General features: G+C 41.1%; 1 protein-coding gene across 1 annotated transcript; it reads left to right on the top strand.

Annotated features, from left to right (window-relative positions):
- The first annotated feature begins 1,093 nt into the window (after positions 1 to 1,093).
- On the top strand, positions 1,094 to 23,944 carry TOMM70 (translocase of outer mitochondrial membrane 70). The gene is made up of 12 exons (XM_059874170.1): positions 1,094 to 1,377; positions 9,406 to 9,579; positions 10,663 to 10,789; positions 13,253 to 13,362; positions 14,677 to 14,825; positions 15,903 to 16,110; positions 16,693 to 16,827; positions 17,998 to 18,105; positions 19,208 to 19,324; positions 20,161 to 20,258; positions 20,785 to 20,907; positions 21,835 to 23,944. Exons 1-12 carry the CDS (start codon positions 1,129 to 1,131, stop codon positions 21,986 to 21,988), a joined length of 1,752 nt encoding a protein of 583 aa, XP_059730153.1. The 5' UTR covers positions 1,094 to 1,128; the 3' UTR covers positions 21,989 to 23,944.
- Positions 23,945 to 25,168: the final 1,224 nt, after the last annotated feature.

Raw genomic sequence — 25,168 nt, 5'->3', positions numbered from 1 at the left:
TTAGTGTATAGTTTTAGGTTATAGCAATGTTAAAATAGAAACTATGCTTGTAGGATACGTTTTTTAAAGAAAGGACTCACACCCGAGATAGCAGCCACAGGACACCTAAATCTTTCAGAGAAAGGGAATTTATAGCCCCATTATCAGAAGAAACTTCTTCCTGCCTCGCTCAGCCCTGAATACGCCTTAGGATTAATAGGAAGAAGCTGACACTGACCAGACAGAATCCTTTGTTTGAATGGAATTTATGCATCATGTATGAGGTGTATGAACATGGAACAGGCTATTGTTATTAAGGGTTAATCCCCTGTTAACAGGTGTCCTTTTCCAGCTTATTTTACCCAGAAAAAGGAGCTGGGACTGTCTGTAACTCTTTGTTCTTATTGTCTCGTGTTGTCCTCAATCTCGATTGTTCAAATTTTTATTACTCTAATGATATTGCTGTTTTTATAACCATTTTATTACTATTAAACTTTTAAAATTTAAAAAACAAGTGATTGGCGTTTTTCACACCTAGTGAGGGAGACTACACAACCTCTCGGGACAACCTGTTCCAGTGCTTCTGCACAGTCAACATTTCTTCCTCGTGTTCAAGTGGAACTTCTGTGCATCAGCTTCTGCCTCTTGTCCCATTGCTTGGCACCACCGAGAAGAGCGTGGATCCATCTTCTTGGTATCCCCTCTTCAGGTACTTGTGACATTGATGAGGACCCCTCTCAGCCGTCTGTTCTCAAGGCCGAACGGGCCCAGCTCCCTCAGCCTTTCGTCCCTTAATCACCTTCGCTGGCCCCTCCTGGACCCCCTCCAGGAGCTGCACGTCTCTCTGGTACTGAGGAGCCCAGAACTGGACACAGCGCTCCAGATGCGGAGCGCACTTCTCGTGTGAGCCGCTCAGAACTGCTTCGGCACGGATCGCTCCAGCCCCGAGGCCATTCCAGCCTTGTTTGCCGGGGAGCCCGGCCCCGAGCCCGGCCCGGCTCCCTCACAGGGGCTGCGGGTGACCCTCCGCTCCGGCAGGGGGCGCTGCGGGCGGGCGGAAGCGGCTGCGCTCCCGCGCCCTCCCGGCGCGCTCCGCGTGTCCGCTGACCCTCCCTCCTCCTCCTCCTCCTCCTCCTCCTCCCGGGCGTCATGGCCGCCTCGAAGCCCGTGGAGGTGCCGGGCGGCGGCGGCACCGCCGGGCTGTCCCGGTGGCAGCTGGCGCTGGTGCTGGGCACGCCCATCCTGCTGGGAGCCGGTGCGATCTATCTGTGGGGGCGGCGGGCGGCGCGGCGCGGGAAGGGCGCTAGTGAGCGAAAGACCCCCGAGGGGCGGGCGAGCCCCGGGCCCGGCGGTGAGAGCGGCTCCGGGCAGCCCGACGGGCCCGGACACGAGGAGATGGTGAGCGGGGAGCGGCGCCGCCCGTAGCGGCGGCAGGGGCCGGGCTCGCCGCGCGGGCAGCCATGGCCGGGGTCCCGCCGCCGGCCGGGCCGCCCGGGGCAGCGTGGGGGTGGCCGGAATGCGATCTGCGGGCGGCAGGGCCCGACGGGCCGCTGGCCCCGTCCGGAAAGCGGCTGTATCGGTGCTGGTCCCACCGAGAAGCAGGCGTGTGATGGGATGGAGGTTGGGTGACATCCTGGTCGTGCTCTGCGTGACACGCCCGGCAGGTCACAGAATCACGGACTGGGCAGGTCGGAAGGGCCCACGGTGGGTCGTCTCGTCCAAACTCCAGCGTCGAGCAGGGTCATTCCAGAGCATATTGCACAGAATTGTATCCAGTCAGTCTGGAATACCTCCTGTGAGGGAGACTCCTTGCCTTCTCTGAGCAACCTGTTCTAGTGCTCAGTCACTGCACAGTAAAGAAATTCTTCCTCATGTCCATGTGGAACTTCTGTGCATCAGTTTCTGCCCATTGCTTCTTGTTCTATTGCTTGGCACCACCAAGCAGAGCCCAGACCCATCCTCCTGACACATTTCCTCTAGATCCTGATAGATAATGATGAGGTCCCCTCTCAGCCATCTCTTCAAGGCTGACCAGGCCATTCTCCTTTAGCTTTTGCTTCTATTAGAGATCTTCCAGTCCCTTAAGTCGCGTTCGTCACCCTTGGTTGGACATGCTCTCAGACCTCCATGTCTTTCTGTGGTCAGCCTGTGTGACCCACTGAGCTCTTAGCTGGGCATTCGTGGTTGCAGTCCTGCCCTTGCCATGCAGGGATCAGTAGTAGTTTGTTCCAAGATCAGGCATTGCCAAATGCATCTTCTCATCAAGTGGCTGAGCATAGATTTGTGCTGCTGAGGTGGGAACATTCCTCTGCCTCTGAGGTCTAGAGTAACTCTGAATAAGTTTCCTTTAGGAATAGTGTTTTGAAAATGAAATCTGTAGTCTGTGTGTGTGAGATGCTGGATACAGCAGTGTGGAAAGAAAACACGATCAAGATTGTTTTAGTATGTTCCATGAAAATATAGAAGCCACACAGTTTATGCAGCAGACTTCGAAGTGTAGAATTTGCCTTAGTGGGCATGCTCTCAAAGCAGACATCTATCCTGTTGTAAATTACCCTTCTGAGAACTTTCAGATAAAATGGTCTGTGCAAAAACTCAAGGACAACTTGTAAGATCATAGTCCAGATCAGATCTGTGGTTCTCTTGTATATCTATTTGAAAAAATGCCTCTAAGATGCACTTTCTGCACATCTGCAGTCCCAGATGTACCTTGCCAGTCATGCAGCATTACTGAGGTGAGGTTGCAGTTAACATGCATGTTTAAAGTAATGGATTTGACAAACTGTTGGGCTTTGATAAGAGTATCCCACACTGCATTTTCTTCTCCTGTTCTTGTGTATCACCCAAATGCTTTGAACTCAGACTCAAATGCTTTGATGTCAGACTCTTTAAGCTTCCCATCTGAAACGATGAGGAGAGAAGAAGCACCTCTTGGAGACCGGATAGAGTCCATTCTAACCTTGATGGTTTGAGTGATGCAGATTGACGTGCTTGGGCGCACATGGGAGTGGTGAGGAAGGTGGCAACTTCCCCAGCTAGTGAATCATAGGCATTCCCAAAAGCACAGTAAGCTGTAAAACCTTTGCTGGACCTTGAGGCAGTTACTTCAGTGCAGTGATTTGTTCCTTCCTGGGCACCAAACAGTACTGAAGAAATTGTGTACAGAGGACAAATTCAGACTGTTTACTGTGGTAGCTTTGGCTCGAGGCTGCAAGCAGCATCTGGTGTACTTATGGGAGTGTGCTTGCTGTGTGTGAGCTCTGCAGGTTTGCATGCTGCTCCTGACCTTTGTCTTTTTGCAGTGACTTCCCTGTTAGCACCTTCACCCTGGGTTTCTTGATTGTGTTTCTGAATTCCAGCTATATCCAGGAGTTTGTAGTAATTCTGCAGTTGTAGGAAGGAAGCACTTAAAACGTCTAAAACACTTACATAGCATTTGATTTAAAATATTGTGTGTTGCTCCACATTTGAATTACTAGAAGCCTATGTGCATTTAAGGATAAGCTGAGTGGTATGACCTGATGCAAAGTTTCTTGAAGAGGCTTGCACTATAAAGAAATGAGAGATGTTGCTTAGGACAGCTGCAGAAGTTATCAGATTTGACTGATTACATGAGATAATTGTCTAGCCGGTCAAAATATGGCTGTATCAGGAAAATAAATGTCGTTGCAAGTTCCCAGGACTACTTTATGTGTGTGTGGAGGATTGTCTTCCTGTTACTTATAGCCAAAGCAGTGATGCCATGTAGATTTCATGTTTCCTCTCGTATTTTATTAGTTATGGATATTAGTGATAAGACCCATGATTGAAAATACAACCACTGCAGATGCTTCACTTGTATAAGTGCCTATATTGTATTAATCTGCCTTTCTAACATGATGAGTTATTTTTTGAAGCTCAGTTGGATTTCATGTACAAGTCTGCACAGTGAATAAGAGCCAGTAGTTCATTTCACAGTTGAAATACAAGAGAAGAATCTTTTGGAAAAGGTCAATAATGAATCTGCTACCAACAGTTGTGTCAGCTAACTATTCTTTTACTCATAAATGTAACTTAGGATTCATACTGTTTTTTGCTTTTCACTAAATTAGCCCCTGTGTCCATTTGATGTTCTGACTACTGCTTCTGAAGACACGACCTTGATTTTTTTTTCCTTTGTTCTTTAAAAATATGTAAGGTCCTAAATCTTCCCTGTTCTTTATTTCAGCTTGTTACTATTTTGCATGCAGTTCAGGCTTTTCTTTTACCTGCTGCACAGGCATCACATTTTTTTCCCAGGCTGTGTCTGCACCAGAGGATTCTCCTGACATCGAGGCACTGGCCAAGTGTGTGATCTATGACTGACATTGTGTTGGCAGAAGCCCTTAGCACAGGTGCTGTATTGGGAAAAGCTGAACTACTTTTGAGATTCCTTCTCCTGTAAGCACAGCTCCTTAATAGTACAGTAAACTGGTATTATTGGGCCAGTTAAGTGATGATGCTAAAACTCCATCTATGGATGGCTCAAAGGTCATAGAGCCAGATTGCATCTGTTCATGACAGTTGTCATTGTTTCTTATAATTTGGATAGAATGTGTTTTAGTCACTCAGTAGCAGTTGTTTTTCACATGCTCTCCTGGTTTGTAGGGAATATTGCGTAATTAAAAGACAGAGTGCTTTGCATATATTGCTTTAGTTGGCACCCAATTGATTCTTTTTTTTTTCAACTTATTCCATGATAAATTCTTAGCAGGTTTTATGCACTCCTTGTCTTACTGGAGTGAGCAGTGGTTAGTCAGTGAGGTAATGTGTTGGTTGCTTCAGTATTTTTTTCCCCTTAAGTTGGAATCAATTCCTTTTACAGCTCTGTGATAGTCCAGATCCGACCCCTTAACTTTTTCAGGAAGTTGATAGGGTAGACCTGTGTTTGGTGTGAGAGGAGGTCAGCTGGGTGGCTGTGTATTGCAGTCAAAGCCATTGGGGTCACAGCAGTTCCCTGTCTCTGCACTTTCCTGTGAGCTGGGTACTGTCCTTGAGTGCAGTGGTGGGTGAACGTGACAAACTCCGGGGCCTTTGTGGTTCCACGTACTGGGATCAGCAGCCAGCTAGCGTGGCTTCTTTCCAGTGTCTGTTTTAGTAGCAATTGCTGAATGCTGCCTCTCTCACTGCTGTGACATTAGATCAGGATATGAACAGATTGGACTCCTTAGTCTAGATACATGCATGTTGGTACTTATTCTAAATTGATCTAAGCAAAGTAACTAAAAAGTCATTTCTATTGTACTGTGCACCTGTTGCTTAGTAAATCTCACTGTCGACCTACTGTACATCTTCTATTTCGTGCTAGCTATAGTGAACAGGTGTAGAAAACTCCTAAATGTGTGTACAATAGCAATAAAACTGTTAGACTCTTGGCTTATTTATGGAAGGCGTGGATGGCAAATTCATTTAACAGGAAGGTGACTGAGAACATTGTGAATTTGTCCTGTAAACTTCGTTACATTTTTTCTGTGTAACACATCCTTGCTTGTGCTTTGAATTTACTTTTAAAGCTCATGTAAACATACTTTTTCTCATAGTGGTTTTAGTGCTAAAGAGACTTTTTAAACCATTTATATTCAGTTAATGCCTTTGTTTGAAAAAAAGACTTGAGATGAACCTTAGTAAAAACAAAAAAAAGTAGCAGAAAGATAGGTATTCAGAAAAGAACAGGATTTTTTTTCCTGGTACCTCATCTCATTAAGAGAGTTCTCTCACTTGCAAAGGACAAAAAAGAGGCCTAGACCAAGGCTTTTTTTTTTTTGCAGGTTGAATTAAGATGGCTGAAACAGTAGTCGCCCTCCATGTCATCTGTCAGATAAGGGCTCATGCAAATCCTTTACAACTGAGAGAAAAAGCTGAAACTCTCTGCTCATGCTTCTGCTGTGAATCGCTGTCATCATTGGCTGGCTGGAAATTTCTTGTTCTGCTTTGAATAACAGTCTCCCTCAAATATATAAGGTTCTGAAGGGCTAGTTTAACAATACTGCCATTGCAGGGAGTTACTAAGCATTATTATTCTTGCAGCTGGCAGTCTGTTGCTGTAAAGATGCTGTTTGCACGCAGTTTCTGAACATTTTGTGAGAAAAGCACATTTGCTGAGGTTAAATTAGAAGTTCAGAATATTTTGCCAGTGTTGTCTATTCTTTAGTCAGTTAGCAATCTGCTTGTTCAGGTACCTGGGTAACTGATAACTCAATTTCACAAGTGTCCTTTGGCTTAAGCTCTGTTCTAAAACTTGTTAATCAACAGTTGCTGAAAGCAGTCCTAAGTACTGAAATGTTATTTTTTGTGTAGCTGCAAATAACTTCTGAGTTATTTGTTTTGTTGCTCTGTTATGAACTTACACTCATTTTATTGAGTTGGTTTGTTTGTTGTACAGATTCTTTGACCAGAAGATGACAAACTGAAGAGTTTTTCTTGCTCTATATAGACCTTGACCATGGGGATAAAAAGTGTCCAGTGTGCCACATAGCATGGTTCAGGTCAGGCTCATGAGTCAGGTGGGGAGAAGCAGTGAAATTGGAAAATAATGTCTAGAATTGTTACTTTGGCGAGAAAACAGAAGAATGAGGTTTTTGATTACTTGTGCATGAAGTTTGTTTGCGTAATCAGTTTCTTAAGTACTATCTTGTGTATGTCCAGTGTAGCAATTGAGAAGGAATTTTTAAAAATATGCTTAGAAATTTTTTTAAGGATTAAACTTAAGGCTTGACAAACCTTCAGAAACTGATGTTATGTGAGGAATTCATTTTCTTATTTGTGCTGTCATGAAAAGGTATTGCAGCATATAATGTGATGTGAGTTCTTTAATATCTTTTCTTTTTTTAAGAAACAGCTACCAGAAAATCTCCAAACCATTAACAGCAAAACCCCCACCAAATCAAACAAAAACATACATTGGGTTTGGTGGTGTTTTGGGTGCATACTTAGGGCTGCAGCAGAGTAGTTTGAGTAAGGATGCAGAAATAAAACATCTCAGAGCAAGCAGTCTAGTTTAAGGCAGCATAAAAAAAAAGTTGATTTCTTCCTTGCCTTGGGTGATGCTGCTGACTTTATTGCATGAGAGCATGTTGTGCTCCAAGTTCTGACTCCTTACCCCCACATTTCCTGCCTCATGCCATGGGTGCAGCAGGGGGTAACCAAGGAGTCAGCAAATGTTCCGTGATTCATTTCTGTATGATTGGGTGTGTGGTCTGTGATCTTGCAGCGGTCACTAAAAGTTCACTCTCATAACAGAGTTCCTCATTTTCATAACTTGGGCATCGTGTCTGTAGTCTCTGAAGTTTTTGATCGCTGTTGTGTGCACTTGTAGGCTTGTGGGAAGGCTTGATAGTAACCTAGCAGTAGGTTAGTAGTAGTAACTTAGCTGCAGTTAGGCTTCATCTCTGCAGTCTTAAATAATTTTCACACTGAGAACACATGTATGAGTGTTACAGCATGGCCCGTTATCAAGTGTTTTTTCTTTTCAACCCAGGTTAATAGGAATGGCACTGAATTTTGTAAGATTTTCACACAAGGGCATCTTCAATGTGGTTTGCTCTAGACATGCACAAGGAAAAATTTCAAGCTGACTTGCATGCATTTAAGTTTGCAGCATGTGCATAACCTTTGTTAAAAGAAAAGCATTGTTGTATTTGGAGATAAATTTAGGACCTACTCAAAATAAATTTGACCTTTTGAGACTTTGTTTAAGTTTTAAAGAAACAATTTACCAGATACACAGTTACTTGTCTCTCAGTAAAAATAGTTGCACTCTAATTTTGGCATAGAGTAGTGTAGTTACACACAGTGTATGGGGTGAAGTTAATAATCTTTTATCAAATCAAATTTGAAGCTTTACAACTGAAGAGTCTGAAAACTGAACAATCAAGATGGTGCAGATTGATTTCCTGTGAACCCAGTGATTAATGACTTGAGAGAAGACCATTGCTGACAGTAGGGATATTTAAGAAATTCTCTCCCTTATATGGTTTCACTTGTAAGTCTCCCCTCAGGAGAATGCTTCCAGGATACTTTTGTTCTATTTGGATGCCTACTTTTATGTAGGAACTGAGACTAGCACCATTATCTGATTCTCTCCTGCTAGGATAGGGATCTAGGCCTTAAAAAACAGGTTATAGACCAAGTCTTGGCTTCCCTTCAAGTTTTCAGTTTTAAAGTAAATCACTTAGATGCAAAAAATTATTAGGTTGAAATGAAATGAGCAGACATTATGAGGAATGGGCAAATGAAATGCAAAGTTGCTTTCAAATTTGTGTTATAGCTGTCTGGTTGTCTGTATCTGTTCACTTTGGCCCTGGGAGTGGATAAGTGGGTAGAGGAGGCAGAAGCATGGTCAAAGAGCAGCAGGGACAATTCTCAATAATCTGAAATGCAGGGGATATGTAGTGAATCCTGCAGCTATTTTTAAAGGCACTTCTGCCCCCAGTCTGTAGCCTTTCCCTCCACAGAAAGGTTGGTAGAATGGCATATGTGCTCATACTTCTGTTCATTTTGGTCTGGCAGAACTGCCCCAAAATGTTGCCCATGAAGTAAGACTGTGACAGAAGAGCAGAAATCCAGAAGATCAATGTGAGAATCTTTTGCAGTTCTTATTTCTTGAATGCTCTTTGATAGAACATTTTTACATCTAATCCCTTACAAACCACAAGATTTGATAACTGGTTTGTAAATTCAGGGCTTTCAGGTAGGTAGCAATGCTAGTTTCTGCAGAAATACAGACCATCAACGTGTGGTGCAGAACATAAAGATGTATTTAGCAGGGTCTCAGGCCAGTCAGCAAAGTTTCCCATCCCCTGCTAAGATGGTGATGGTCCAACATTACATGAAGCAGAGTGTGTGAAGCTGTAGAGGAGTCAGCTGTAAAGTTGATTTGCCTAGTGCATGAAAGGCAAACCAGCTTTATTTTCCTTACAGGTTTTATTTGTCTTTCTCAGTGGGTCTTTCCACAAAGTGATTTCCATATTTAATTCATACTCTGACAAATCACCTCTGGTCTTAGAGGCTGTATGTATTTCAGAAGGAGGCTCTTCTGTTTGAATTGCTTTGAGGGCTTTGTTGTCTTTACACATTTAGCCTTTGGAGAAACAACTTACCTCATTGGTTCTTCTGATCACCAGCCATGTAAAAGATTATAATCTGTTTAGCTTTCCAAACAGAAATCACTGCATTGCTTATTAGCATTGTAGTGAATCATGTGAAAAGGTTATCTCCTGTCTGATACACTTGCAAAAGAAAATTCTTGTGTGTTTCCAGGAACTGAAATCAGTGAGATTTTTGAGAAGCCTGGCCTAGAGTTTACAAGTCAGGTCCATTTTTATATCTTTGAAGATGAGCCCTAAAGTGCATAGCTTGTGTGCTGTGATGCCTTTTTAATTTGAACTGACTTCTCACTTTCTTTTACAGAGTCCTCTTGGTAGAGCCCAAGCAGCCAAGAACAAAGGAAACAAATACTTTAAAGCAGGAAAATATGAGTTAGCTATTCAGTGTTATACTGAGGCTATCAGCCTCTGTCCTCCTGAGAAAAATCTTGATCTTTCTACCTTCTATCAAAACAGAGCTGCTGCCTATGAACAACTGGTAAGAAATTTAAGATAATTATGTGTTTATTGTAAAAAGTAGCATTATCAATTTTGTATTTTGTCCCAAGTGATAACATCTACTGCTTTCACAACAGATGATGTTTTTTTGTTCACAAAAGATGCTGTTGCAGTTTTTTTCAGCTTATCATACTTTTCTACATAGAAATAAAATTGTTTTCTGTTAACCACATTCAGTATATCTTATGTGATTCTTATGCATCCTGTTCTCCCAACACAAAGTTTTAATTTCTTATTCTCTGGAAGAATTTTCTTGTATATAAGTTTATTTTACTTCTCTCTACTTGAGTGATTAACTGTGAAATAAAGGTGAAAGGCCAAATATTTTGGAAGGATGCTACTTCAAAATGTAAACAAAAAATCATTGAAATCCTAGTAAAGGCCAAGACCTAAATTTTGCATGTGGGGAAGTAACATTTACTCGACAGCTGAGTATACTGGGTGTTATTTTAGAAGTCAGCCAGTGTTGCTTATTATGGTATGATGGATTTGCTTATGAAGGCGAGTTGGTGAGCTCTATAAAGGAGTGGAAACGTTGGCCTTGTACAATCTGAAGTATTAGGTGAGAGACTCTGCTTACATAAATCTAGCATTAGATTTAGTTCTTGTCTAACACAATTTCATGCCATAATGAATCCCAAATGGATATAGTTCCTGTATTAGAAAAGCCTGTTTTGATAAATTGAAATAAATTTTTAAAAAAAAATTGTTTCAGCACTTTTGGTAAACTTGTTTGCTTCTGTTATATTTCCATCTTTTTTCTTCTAGTTGTTTTACAGCAGTCTTTCAATGTTACCTCCTGCAAGCATCTTTGCATCAACTCGTTATGTTGATGCAAAGAGGTTTGTACACTGTCTGGTGTAGTATTCTGTAGGAATTCCATTTCTGGTACAGGTGTTGGCAATGGTGCCCAGGCAGTTTCTCCCTGTGGGATTTGCAGGGATGAGCAGAGCCCCGAGAGCCGCAGCCGCCGCGGGGTGCGCCTGAGCCCGGAGCTGGCTGGGGCAGCCAGCACAGGGAGCTGAGTGGGGCCCCTCTCACTGTGCTGTTTTCCTGCCCACAGCAAAAATGGACAGAAGTGGCACAAGATTGTACAAAGGCTGTTGAGCTTAACCCAAAATATGTCAAAGCTCTCTTCAGACGTGCAAAGGCCCATGAGAAGCTAGACAATAAGAAGGAATGTTTAGAAGGTGAGTGGCTCGTGTTGTGTGTACTTAAAAGTGGAATTAGCTCTGCTGCTTTGGAGAGCTTTGGAGATGGCAACTTTTGGAAATGTTTTGTTTTTCTGTAGCTACAGTAATACAGAATTTAAAACCATAGTTTCTGCAAATACATATTCTTCTCTTGTCAGAAGAAACCTTTTCACATTTCTCAAACTCTCATGTGCTCACATCTGATATGACTGCTGAGAAATAGATGCTACTGTAGCAACTCAAGGTATTATTTTTCCAGGAAACTCCTTCATTTTAGGATAGAATTAGTCTAACATGAGTGGATAACCAGTTGTTCTGTTTCCATGCAGTAAAGAGACTTTATTCTTTGTTTGTTTAGAGAAATTATACTACTACAGAAATGTGGGTTTTTGCAGGTACAGATGCATTTTCAGAAATAAAAGTATTGCAGTAATTTAAATACATTGGCCTGGTATTTGAGGGAAAACGGCTTCAGTAGCATTTTTTCTGGTGCATAGTTTATGAAAACCAGAACAGATTGATTTTTTTTTTTTAATATTAATACTTTGTATTCAGAAGGAATTACTGTGTCAAACCTTCCAATGCTATTCATAAACAGAACACCTTTTGAACTGTCAGGAAGATGTCACTGAGAAGCCATGGAAATTAAGAGCTACAGGTCAGATGTGTTGTCTCATGGCACTTTTGAGCTACAGTACACTGCTTGAAATGACTCATATAAATTTCATCAAGTGAAATAATTCCTGCTGATGTTAGGTTAAAAGACAAATGAAATTTTCAGCTGTGCTCATTATCAAAGAAGGACAGATAACGAGGCAGTGCTTTGGCTGGGAACTCTAACTGTTAAATTAGTTTCATTAAGTGTAACAGACAAGAATTAGGTCTGCCAAATTAGAAGGTAAATTAGATGTGAAAATTTTATCTATCTGTTTATCTGCTGGCAGAAGGCCTTTGTGCCCTTTAAGACAGTAGTAACTAGAAAATGACAACTTGGTCCATTTAGTGCATCCTTTGCAACCACTGTGTATCAGCTGCACTTCCAGGGTGCTGTAATAAAATCTAAACCTTATGTAGCTGCCAGGTGATAAAAGCCCCAAGAAGGATCAAGTGTCCCTGTGACAGTAGGACAGTTTTAAATATAACTCCTTTTTACGGTTAATAGCAGTAATGCTAGGGACAATTATTTCCAGCCTTTATTTCTATTCTATTTTTTGCTTGTGTTTTTTTCAGATCTGAAGCTTTCTTGCTTTTTTTTTTTTTTTGAACAACACTGTTTTTCTATAACCATGCTTTTGCCTGCCAACCACATATGGCCAGTAAAATCCCAGGAAGTAGGGTATGCCCATGTAGTGGTGGAAAGCAAAACCAAACAAACCTCAAAACCCCAGCCACTACCGGGAGAAAACTCCTCCAGTGATCCTGGCAGTATTATTTGGGAAGATGCTGCTGCTGCAGCCAAGCCTGGAGTGCAGCAGTCTTTGGGCAGAGCGTGTCTGCTGGGTTTGTAGAACACATTATTTCTGTGGGTACCATCCTGTCCCAGGGACTCTGATGTCCTTCAAGACCATGACAGAGGTGCAGGGACTTTCTCTACAAGTAATGGCTTAATAGTTTCTGTAGCAGCTGAATTAGAGAGATATACAAAAACTGCAGGGCAAAACATTTACTTTTCAAGCATATTCTGACAGCACCCTGCTTAGATTTCAAGTCCAGGTTCTGGTCATCTTCACTAACGTCAAAATGAAAACAAAGCTGGGAAATCCCATGGTAACATTGCATTAAGTGGAGGGTCCAGAGAAACTGTGTGTGGTAGGAGTGCATTTCACACTGGGAAGTTTCACTCGGGCAGCAGCGGGTTAACATTCGCAGAGATTTCTCTGTGTGAATGAGAGCCATGTGATAGGGGCTGGCACTTCACACAGGCCAGCAAGGTATTTCTCCTTGCTCCCTTCCAAAGTCACAGAGGTGAGCAGGAAAATTTGAGATAGAATTTAGGCAGATTTCTTAAACTGAGGAGTAAGTGAGATGTGACTGAATGTCAATTTTAGAAGCAGAAAATAAAGACCAGTCCCAGAAGAAAAGCTGTGTTAGCACTTTTAATGCAAACATCATATGAACATAGTTACTCTCCTCAAAGTTTCAGAATGGTGAAAGCTCCTGATAGAGGTATATACTGTTGATTTAGGTGTGTTTGTCTTTAGATAAAAACATGAACAGAAAAATAAATGTAATTTCTTTTCATTCATTGTCATGAAGTCCTTTTATCCCAGGAAGATCAGTTTGGATACAAATTTGTGTCTTGAAGAATACAGTCAATACAGCAAACTGGAAACAGAGGCTTTGGCCTGAGAACAGGACGTGTATTATTTTGGCAATGCCTCATTGTACTCAGTGGCACATTTTATAGTATACTTCAGTGAGTATCAGAATTCCTTTAATCTCACTTTTGTTGTTTCCTAGATGTCACTGCAGTCTGCATTTTAGAAGCCTTCCAAAACCAGCAAAGTATGTTATTAGCTGATAAAGTTCTTAAACTCCTTGGAAAAGAAAAAGCCAAAGAGAAGTACAAGGTAGGACTTGTGATACTGCTGAGTAATTGTTATTTCACCTGACCAGTTGGTGAAAAGTCTGTTGTTGGCATCCGGTCAGTTGCTGTAAACAAGTCACTGTCTTCATCTGCTCAAGCGTAAGAAGCAACACAAACTGGTTTCTACAAAGCTGCCATTGTACCAATGGTATTTTCCTGTGGGACCTCTCCAAAGTTTTCAGAACTTCAGCAGGGAAGAGAGATCTGCTTCTAGCAGTTGTTTCCCTTTAATTGTGGAATTTGTTATGACGTTCAGGAGACACCCTAAGTTGGTGTGCTGCCCTATGCAGGGCATTTCTGAACTTGCAACTTCATGGAAACTGGGTGTGTTGGAACAGACAGACGTTTATGCATGAATGTTTGGAAACTGCAGAAGAGAGAACTGTGGAAGCAGAGGGGTAGCCAGGATCAGTCACTTTAAGTGACTGTAGGTTTACAAAAAGGTTGGGACAGATATTAACATGTTCTTTGCTGTTATTAAAGCACTCTTGTTTGTGTTTTGATGGTGGTTGAAGTACTGAAATCCTGTGTTAGTTTTGAGATGCTGAATTTCTTTCCTATAGAAATTCACATAAAAGGGTAGTGTGGAGGTAACAACAAATAGTGTTATGAGTGTGGTGGACATAGATAGGTGTGCTTCAGAAGAGTGCATTCAGTGTTTTCCTGCAGGAGAGACTGCATTGTAATTCTTGTGTGCAGTTCATTTTAAACAAGAAGTATTTTTTGGCTGTAGAAAGGACTGATTACCTGAGAAGTGTTACTTCTGGGACTTTAAGTAAAATATGTTGTATGTGGGCCAAGTTCCACACAGAACTAGGGTATTGCCTCATTAGTCTCCATTGTAATAATGACAGCAGCTTCTCTTGGACAAGCTGGAGAAAAGAGGAAACTGCCATTCAGAATCTGATTGAATTTAGGGTCATGCTTAAATCACCAGCTTGCATTTTTCACCCAGTTTATGTGCACACCCAATGTTTTAGTAAATTTACCCAATGTCTTATGATATCCTGAGTCCTTATTTCTAGCCACATATGTGGAAAGATACAATCTCCCTTCCCCTCAAATAGCATCACTTTGTTTTCACTGGTGATAGGTATTGCATTGTGATCTGAAGCCTAAAAGTTCCCTACACATCAAAATAGCAAATCCAAGACATCAGGCTATCAGATGAGAGAGTGAAAGTCCTACATTGTTTCTTCCATCAGTTTTTTTAAAATAATCATGTTTGCTATCCATTTCCATCTTTACCATCTGGTCCCACCACCTAATGACTTGGAATTACTTTTCTCTGTTTCAGAATCGGGAGCCTCTGATGCCCTCACCACAGTTCATTAAATCCTACTTCAGTTCTTTCACAGATGATATAATTTCCCAACCTTTGCTTAAGGGTGAGAAATCAGATGAAGATAAGGACAAGGAGGGAGAGGCTTCTGAAGTAAAAGAAAAGTGAGTGTACAGTACAGTTGAGAATTGTTTGGTACTGGAATTAAGTTTTCAGTGATTTGGATGTTCTGCTCAGTGTAACATGCTGCTGTTTGTGTAGTCCTTGGCATGGAGATTCCTTTGACATAAATTATATCAGTATTGCAAGTGAGACCTTAGTGAGAGCTGACTGGCTAGTTCCAAACTTGCACTAAGCAGAAGAAGGACAATGAGACTGGGAAAATATGCTGAATATTGACTACAGTATCACAATAAATCTTAGGAGATGGGAGAACTGGAGAGGGCTGAATGATGCTTTTGAGGGCAAGGAATATTTTATAATGAAGGGGCATTTCCAAGGAGGAGAGCAATTTAGCCTTTGGACCGGAAAGGAGAAGATGAGCAAGGAAAAGGGGAATTTTGAATAAAAACATGCATTTACAGCAACTGAGGTGGAAATGGTGTTTTATCTTTCTCGAATCAAATTGCCTATAAATGAAAAGTTTATTCTGGCATAGAAAAAACTTGGTTTTGTAGGTTTGTTTTGTGTTTTGTTTAGTGGAACCTGAGCACCACAAAAACAGTTCTTTAATTGACTATGCTGCTTTCCACATTATTTTTGGAAGATTGCAGGCTGTCAGTTTGGAAACCATTGCAAACAGCATTATGATTTTTTTTTTGAGTAAGGGAGAATGTCCTGATCTACAGGCAGAATCACTGAATCCAGGATACAGCTGAGAACAAGGCAGTGCTGTATTTTTTTGCTATTAAATAGTCTCTTCCACATACAAGCTGCACATTGCTATGTTTAATATTTCATTTTCCTGTCCATTATTTCCACCCTCTTGTTTTAATCCAGAGATTATTGCTGTTCTTCATGTTTTTCTTCTTTATTTCCAATGTAATTTGGCCAGTTTTTGTGGAAATTGTTTTCCATCTAAGATGGCTCTATCCAGGAATGGATGTTCCAATGGGACTATGCTGGTGTATTAAAAGTATAGCAGAAGTTAGTATTTGTAATGATTTGATGAAACATTGAATGGAAGTTGCAGTGTTCAGTGAATGCATGTATATATATAACTGTTCTTATCTCATTTACAGCTCTGGCTATTTGAGAGCAAAACAATATATGGAAGAAGAGAACTATGACAAAATTATCAGTGAAAGCACAAAAGAAATTGAAGCAAAGGGAAGATACATGGCAGAAGCTTTGCTTCTGAGAGCTACTTTCTACTTACTTATTGGCAATGCAAGTGCTGCCAAACCAGACCTAGATCAGGTCATCAGCATGGAAGATGCAAATGTGAAGGTAAGAATCTGTCACAGGTGGATTGTAGTTGGGATTGAGAAGTTAGATGATAAACTTGCAATATATTTCAAGAAGTTGTTTGTCCATATTTCCAGATGTATTAATGGGGATATTCTGATTTATTTACTGTTTTATTACTGACAAACTGTTTTTCGCAAGGGCTTGTTGATTTTTGAGACAGCTGCACTGAGTAGTGCAAACTAAAGGTGATAAGTACTACAAACTAAAGAACAAGAGAAGCTGAATGAATTGGAGGCTTATCCACTCTGGATAAGTGAAAAACGTTAATTGCACTTGCATATTCAGCTAATTCAAAAAACATTGATGTATTTGTAAAGATAGGAATCGAGGAGGATTTTGGCAGGGCTTGGAAATCCATGGAGATGGAAGCATAGGCTGACATTTTTGAACTTAAGGGAGTTCATTTATTTACGGTCAATAAGAAACTTATTCCTGCTTAGAATAATTGAAACCTGTCAGTGGGAGAAACTAGTCAAATGAAAAATTTACTGTGAGTGTAATGAAGCCTGAAATGTGGAGGAACTCTGGGGTGGCTGATGTTTCCCTGGCCATGTTTTACAGCTGAGAGCCAACGCTCTGATCAAACGGGGCAGCATGTACATGCAGCAGCAGCAGCCTGTGCTGTCCACCCAGGACTTCAACATGGCTGCTGACATTGATCCTCAGAATGCTGATGTTTACCACCATCGAGGACAAGTAAGAAACCCTCGAGATTTGGTCCCAACACTTGGCTATTTCAGTTATGCTAAAAGGAAAAATGGTGTCATTGGAGACATTTTATACTGTTTGTGGCAGAAAAATATGAACTCCTAATTGGGAACTTTGTGGGATAAACACAGTCTGTTTTGGAGTTCAGGTCAGGCAGAAGCAATTTATTTCTATAGCTATAGGAAAGCCCTCTATAGTATGAACTGAGACTTACAAGTATGGGGGCTTGTGTACATTTACAGCAGATAAAAGCTGTTCTGTGAAGGGGCCTGGATGGCAGAGCACCATCTGCACAGCAGGAAGCTTTGTTACAGCAGAGGTAACGTGCCCTGATAACACCTGCAGCCCTGGGCCCTGGACTTGGATCTCTTCAGCTCTTCCCTCTCTGCTTTGTGCCACTGCTGTGTCCTTGACTAATTTCTAGCCCTGGAGAAGCCTGGGCTGCCACAGATGTGTAAGATGAATGGTGCTGGAAGTAAAAAAGGAACACTAGCATGTGCAGATAGGCTAAGTCATATTTGTAACAAAGACTTCCATGGATCAAGGGTTTTTGTCCATGAATTTGTTAGACCTCTTTAGTGCTCAGAAATTAAGATGGTGCTGTGTGTTGACAGAAGGGAATTAAAGTGTTCTGCAGATTGAAAATTAGTGTTTTAAAGTAGCTTCACAGTAAAGTAAGAGAATGATGAAGTGAACTCTGCTCCTCTGGAGGAAAACAATGTCAAAACAAAACCAAAACAAAAAAAAAAACTCCAGCCCAACAAAACAAGTTGAAATAGAAGCTGGAAAAGCTGAAATGTTTCAATGTTCAAATAGTACACAGATACTGGCTACAGAGAAGCAAAACAACTTGGGAAAATATGGTATAATTTTGGGGACTGGTCATAATGCTGACACAATGTTGACAACAGTCTAAAATGCAAGGATTCTCAATCCCTACACTGGGTCATTGCCTGCTTGTGTAGGTAGCCAAAGTTCACTGGTGGCTTTGACAATACAATTATAACAGTGATTTTTAGTTACGGGTTTTGTAGGTTTCTAGACAGTTCTGCAACTGAGCTGGAGATGGTATGAGTAACTGATGCTGATTGAATGATCATGTAAGTGTCTGAAGCACAGATGAAGTAGAGAAATAGGATTTTCTTTCATTCTGGCTAGCTGAAAATCCTGCTTGACCAAATTGAGGAGGCTGTGGAAGACTTTGATGAATGTATCCGATTGCGACCCAATTCTGCCTTGGCGCAAGCACAGAAGTGTTTCGCTCTGGTAGGTAACGTGCTGGGGTTTGTCTGGGTGCTTTTGCTTTAAAGAGCTCTGTAAAACACTCTGTTTCTCTGGTTTATTCAAATTAACAGGAAAGTAGGGCAACATACATCTGTCTTTTAATAATAAGGTAAAGGAATCATGCAACAATTTCAGTTGGAGTATGGATTTGCTGCTTTTCTTTTGAAACACTCATTGTTCATACAGAAGATCATTTATTCTGTTCTGTGAGAGGAACTAAAATCTTGATTCTAATTGGAGCAAATAAAATTGATTTTAGTAAAGCTTTACTATTGTGGAAAACAGTTATCATCAAGAAACTGGAAACAAACTATTTCAAGCTAGTACAATGACTCAGTGTGCAAGAATCTTGTCAGGGCAGCTTTGCATGGTGTGAACAAGGAGGAATGCCAAGTTTGGAATTTCTAAGCATTTGAAATAGAGGGAGGCTATCACAATTATCAGGCCTTATGACTTCCTTCTTTCATCTGTTTTCCTCTCCAAGTCCAGACACTTGGACAGGTTCCTAAAACCAGATTTGGTAGGACGAACAGGCATGTCACCTTCTGGAGCTTAGCACAAAATCATACAATGGCCTGGGTTGGAAGGGATCTCAAAAATCATCTCATGCCAACTCCCCTGTCATGAACAGGGACACCTTCCACTAGACCAGGTTGCTCAGAGCCCCATCCAACCTGACCTTGAACACTGCCATGGTTGAGGCATCCACAGCTTCTCTGAGTACTGTTCCAGGTCTCACCACCTTTACAATAATTTTTTCCTAATATCCAATCTGAACCTGCTGTCTTTCAATTTTAATCCATTCCTGTTCACATGTTCTTGTAAAAAATCATTTTTACATATTCTTGTAAAAAATCCCTCTCCATCTTTCTCATGGCTCCCTTCAGGTATGTGAAGACCACAGTTAGACCACCCCAAAGCCTTCTCTTCTCCAGGCTGAACAATCCCAATTCTCTCAGCTTATGTAAAATAACTGATTATTATGATGCAGGCAACTCTTGGGGAGGTGGGCAGAGGCCTGATCAGCCTTTTTTCAGTCTGGTGATGGCCTAATTTTTTTCATTTATTTTTTTCCTTGGAATAGTATCGCCAAGCTTATACAGGAAGTAATGCTTTAACTGTACAAGCAGCCATGAAAGGCTTTGAAGATGTCATAAAAAATTTTCCCAGGTGTGCTGAGGGCTATGCACTCTATGCTCAGGTATGTTTTTCTCTCTCATAAAGAAAATGCTGCATTCTCTTTCACTCCTTATCTTGGATATAACATTTCTTCAAATAACAGATGAAGATTTGTGATGCTAAGTTCTGAGATAAGACATGCTGCCTGGAGTTAGCTACTTGCATTTATGGTTATGGGTGTTCTGGGGCAGAGGAGGTACAGGGGGAACTGGTGGAGCAGGGTGTAAGTAATAAGAGTTGAGGGTGGTTATTAGGAGACAGAGGTTATTCCTGAATGGTTCCCTCCTTCCTGCATGTATGTGGCATCTCAGCTGATGAATGTCAGGGATTCTTTGGGTAATTTGAGAGTCAGATGTGGGGAACTAGGGTGACATTTTTGTTCTGCTGCCATTGGCATGTAGTGGTTTAGAACAGCTGTTGGGAGTACACTTGTAACAGAGATTGTAATTTCTTCTCTAAGAACATGCTGCTGGTTTTGGTAGGAAGCATGAGACATTCTAAGTAGGTTGGCAGTGTCTATGCATTTCCTTCTGAAAGAATTACATCTGAAAAAGGAAGAGTTGAAGCTTGCAGGTACAGACTTTTAGAATGGTTTTTATTTACAGCACACAGCGTGTTGCTTGTGCATTTCCCATTACAGGTGGCAGCGTGGTAGTAATTTGTGCACTGAAAGCACAGAAGCTTTCCAAAAAGCCTCAGTTTTGAAACTTAACTCTGGCAACTGATGTGCCTTGCTTGCTCTACCAGAAATGAACTACATCCAATCTCACACAGTCAATACAGTTTTAATTAGAATTAGCTGAGTGCAGAGTGCATGCTTTGGTTGCTTATTGACAAACAGGTTTCTCTTTGATTCAGGCACTAACTGATCAACAGCAGTTTGGCAAGGCTGATGAAATGTATGATAAATGCATTGACCTTGAGCCAGACAATGCCACTACATATGTTCATAAAGGGTATGTATTCAATTTGCAGTCCTTGTGGTCAAGAGCAGTTGGCATATTTAGATGAATCACCCTGAATTGAATGTGTATGTTTAGAAATTTTGCCAGGAAAAATAACCTGAAAGCATCTTTGTGCTTTTAAATGTATTTCTATATTTTGTCTTGACTAAGCTCCAAATAAGTTTCAGGAAAGTTTCATCAGTGTTCATTGCTAATTGAGTATCTGCTTGAAGTATATGTGACTTTTCCTTTAGCCCTATTAGTTTCAGCTTTGTGTTGAAGTTTTTTCTTTCATAAAACAACATGTACCAAGTCCTCTTGGGAAAAATTTGCCTTTCTATAGAGTCATTAAAGTAGTAAAGTGGCTTATTGAAAGTGACTTTCACATAGGTGTTTTTAAAAGTCGTGAAGTTACTAAGTTACTGTGTACTTGCATTAGAAATTAAATACATTGTACATTTGGGATGGTTTTGCTTACCATGATGAGGGTTTTGGGAGGAGTATGTGAAGCCAGTTTGAAATTTTCTCTCTTCTGTAGTTTACTTCAGCTCCAGTGGAAGCAAGATTTAGACAAAGGATTAGAACTCATAAGCAAGGCCATTGAAATTGATAACAAATGTGATTTTGCATATGAGACCATGGGAACGATTGAAGTTCAAAGGTAATGCTGAATTGCAGTGTTAAGAGTTCTTAGTTATGTCTGAAGTTACAGTAGTTCTTTAAATTTTTTCATGGATCCTAAGTCTTGAGATGATCTCCCCGGTGTCCTGTAAGGCCAGCTCTTACCCAAAGTCCTGATTTCTGTTTTGTAACTCTTAGGTAAAGAGTGGCATAATTGTGATTTATGACCTGACAAGTTCTTGTCACTAATTTCATACTTAATGGACAGCACGCAGAGGAGTCAGTGGATGTTTAAATACATCCCTTCTGCATTTAAAGTGAATTCCTTAATCATTACTTGGCTTTGTGTGTGTCTGATGTTGTCCTTGGACATTATTGGACTGTCTGAGGATCCTGTGCTGTTTTCTCCTGCAGCCAACAGGACTCCAGTTCACATTTCTTGGGGGAAAGAGGAATGCCCTGCTCTGTAACATTGTAATGCAGCTGTGCAAAGGTTTGGGGTGTAGCTGACAGTACAGTACAGTACAGAGGAGTCTCTTTTTAATATGTCTAGTCCTCTAAAGGACAGACAGTTATACTATTGCCATGAGAAATTTTGTATTTTGAGTATTTCCTATTTAAATAATGTGCTTCTCTCTGTGCAAGTTTTCCTCTTTTGTATATTAAGTCCTTTCAGAGGAGATGAGACTTCATTCAGTTGCCCAGCATTATCTTTGTAGTGAACTTGGTGTCCTGCACCATCACCTGTGGGGGCTCTCCAGAGGAAGGCTGTTTACAGCTGTCCTCATTGCTTAGGCTTGGTAACAACTCTGTTTACTCAGCATCACAAGTTCTTGTGGTGGTTCCTCCCAAAGTCCTTTTAAGTTATTAATGGTGGAGAGTGTAAGTCCTGAAAGAAAAAGGATGTTTTAGAGATGACAAGATTGCTTTGGCAGTCTTTACTGGGTTAAATTTTTGTCTATTTCAGAGGTAATCTGGATAAAGCCATTGAAATGTTCAACAAAGCTATCAACCTGGCCAAATCGGAAATGGAGATGGCACACCTGTACTCACTCTGTGATGCTGCCTATGCTCAGACAGAAGTCGCAAAGAAGTATGGATTGAAACCACCAACACTGTAAAGAAACAAGGAGGAAACGACCTTCCAAAGTGAAGTTGCCCACTTCAGCCAGCCCTAAAAATGCTGTTGCAGAACATGCTGAATGGTGGAACTTAGTTTTTTCCCGTTCGTGGTGTTGTCATTTGCTACATCTGTTAAATGTTTAGGTGTTGTGGGAGTGGTTGTTCAAGGAAGTATGCAGTGCTGCATCTTGTTCCTTCTGCAGCAGAAACCTTAGGGTGTGTTAAGGGAAATAAAGTTGCAGGGGAACCAAAGGAACATATTTTGGCCATGCAAATAAAAACTTCACACTGGTTTATTTTGGGTGATTATGTTGTGGGCGATTTTTGCTTTATCGAATAATATTACAGCATGTGGGGTTTTTTCCTGTTGATTTTAAAGGTAATACTAGTCAGTGCTGCAAAATAGGTTTTATATCCAATTATTCCTTGAGGGTTGATTTTAATTTTGCAAAAATTAATTTTCAAACTTTAATAATAAAGGGGTTTTTTAAGTCAGTAGATGTGGAGACGATACCTGTAAATATATGCAAGCATGCACAATCTGCCCTTAAATCCCCTTCCACCCTCTGCATAACTTACTTAGAAATAGTCCTGTGGCAGCTATTAGGGAATTAATTTGATAGTCCTTATTCTCACTCCAGAAAGCCCTAGAGTACTGCATAGGAGAGCTAGGAAAAAGGTTGGCTGGGGAAGGAGGTCAGTAACACTGCTTCAGTGTAGACTTCACTGGAAGAAAGAATGTATTCCTGTGCAGCAGTCCTTACTTGAATGTCATGGGAAATTGTTCTGGAGGGTTCAGAGGGACTTTCAAGAACAGAAAGCACTGCTGGGAGTCAAGCTCCAAAAGGTAAGGTCATGCTTGCATATAATCTTTGTAATCTCTGATGCTTTTGCATAAGTGTAGCAGCTGATAGACTGTAAATTCTCTTCAGTCTCTAGAGACTGCTGGGATATGATCTCCTTTTAAGAGCCCCTTGGCAGGGTTAAGTGAGATAAGGAACAAATCATAGGCTCAAACTTCCAATAATGGATTTGCAAACTGCACTCATTTCCTTGTTCTGTAGACCCTGTCTTGTCCAAGATTTCAAATACCATAAAAAGGAAGCAATTGTGCTGCAAACAGCAGATGGGCAATTTATGAAGCAGTTTTCCTCTCGTTATGAACTTCACAGAGGGCCCTCTTGCTTTGGGTTGATCTTTCTGGTGTGAAAGTCAGTCTGTCTTGCCTTTCCCTGGACTGATGTGGCTGGACAGACCTCATGCAAATGATGTAGCTTAATATATGACACACTAATTTGGGCTTCTTTCCATCCTGAAATCATAGATTTGTTTGTGGTGAATCGTCTAATATAGTTAACCTTTTAAAGAAATGAATGATGCTGTAGTCAAACTGTCTTGGTCTGTAGTTTGCCACCATACAGCAGCAGCTTGCATTTTCAACTTGACCTTCCTTTCTTCCCAGCAACTACAGTTGAGTATTCAAATGGTGGAGAGTAGAGATAAAGATTTAATCATTATTTTAGTAGCTCATTAGGTGATCGGAAATCATAGCACTGGTGTAGAATTGAAGATATGGAATGTACTGGCAGCTTCTAGGGGCACTGAACGTAACAAGTGTCAAATGTCTTCTCCACCTTCCAATCTCTGCATCAGTTACCTGAGAACAAAAATATGCCAGGCTGATGAGTCCTGCTCTCCAAGGAGTTTTTATTCGCATGGCCTTATTTACATTGGCATTTTCTCCTCATCACCCCATCGGTACCCCATTCCTTACCCCACCCAATCAATTAAGGGAAAAAAGCATGTGCTGTCAATTACTAGCATTCCAAATCATCACAGACTTTTGCCTGTTCTTCAACTAGTTTGAAACTGCACTGAAAGGATGCATTGTCTGTAATTTTTTTGTAAATGACATATCACCTGTAAACTGAAAAAATAAATACTACCTTCAAGTATCTCTCTCTGACATGTATAAGAAAGGTTTTGATGAGGAGGTTCTCTGCAGTGGTGAGCTCTGTGCTTATATTCTAAGTCTAGGAAGAGCTGATAATTGACTCCTTGTCATCTACTCTCACTTCAACCTTTAAGAAAGAATGAGGAAGAGACATGGAATCAACAAATCTGATCTCTACTTGCTTCCATCACCCACAGAGGTATGATCTTGAGAGCTGAAGATTACAGGGGAAAGGAAGTTGAGCCAGGAGGGCTGGGAATCTGAGGAGCTGTGACTATTAATGTGTGTATGCAGGTGCATCCCTGTGATGAAAGGGACTTTTTGTGAATGGCTGATACAGTTGAGGTTTTGAGTACAGGTGTGCATGTGAACTTTGAAGTGAGACAAGTATTACTGCTATTTAAAAAAAAAAAAAAGTTGACATTTAGGAAGCTAGTACTGAAGACTTGGATAAAGCCCATGTATAGTAGAGGGAGACTGTGGGAAGTTGCTTCTACATACAATTGTCTAGCAACTTACTTCTCATCATGCATGGTCCCTGTTGTTCACGGAGACAGTGCTGTCAGGCACACGGTGTGATTCTTGGGATGTCCTGCTCAGGGCCAAGAGATGGACTCTGAGCCTGATGGGCCCCTTCCAACTCAGCATACGCCATGATTCTAAGCTGTGACTTGAATTACTAGGATCTAACTGCAGATGGAAGGGGAAAAGGGAACTAACATACTCTGCAAAGCTATACTGTAACTTACTCTGGAACTACGAAGAGCAGCTTAGATGCAGCTTTAACCAGCCCAGCAATACTAGCACTGCCCAAGTTCCTGCTATTTTTTCAAAAATAATTTAAATTCTTGCAGGCTGAAATTCTGGAACTGTTCTAGGGTTGTTACTGATTAGTTTCCTGTACTTACAGAATACTGGTGCATACGTGTTGTATGGATACCTAAAAGTGCCTGTTTTCTACCAATACAAAGGTTGAGTATTGGCTGCTTCAAGCTCTATGGCTAAGAACTGACAGTGTACTTTTTTCAGTGAAAGCCTCACAAATTCACAGTCCCATTTGCATCACTTCTGAGTGCAGCACACTGGAGACCCTCCGAAATACCCTCCTAAAACAAGGTGCTTAGGAGTTGTCCTGATAGACTGAAAAGAACTGAGCTCATGGCAGCTCTTCAGCTGAGTTCACCAAAGTAGTTTGTAATAGATTTTCATCCATCCTCTCCATTCG

Source organism: Haemorhous mexicanus, chromosome 2, assembly GCF_027477595.1.
Source record: "Haemorhous mexicanus isolate bHaeMex1 chromosome 2, bHaeMex1.pri, whole genome shotgun sequence".
NCBI classification, from domain to species: domain Eukaryota; kingdom Metazoa; phylum Chordata; class Aves; order Passeriformes; family Fringillidae; genus Haemorhous; species Haemorhous mexicanus.
Note: the sequence above shows the minus strand (reverse complement) of the source record. Positions and strands in the feature narration are given on the sequence as shown.

What these genes read in the sequence shown, in the direction of transcription:
- TOMM70 (XM_059874170.1), top strand. Translation starts at nt 1,129, where the DNA reads ATGGCCGCCTCGAAGCCCGTGGAGGTGCCGGGCGGCGGCGGCACCGCC. An exon ending in GGCCCGGACACGAGGAGATG is followed by an intron (nt 1,378 to 9,405) that starts GTGAGCGGGGAG and finishes TTTCTTTTACAG; the next exon opens with AGTCCTCTTGGTAGAGCCCA. An exon ending in TTTACCACCATCGAGGACAA is followed by an intron (nt 16,828 to 17,997) that starts GTAAGAAACCCT and finishes CATTCTGGCTAG; the next exon opens with CTGAAAATCCTGCTTGACCA.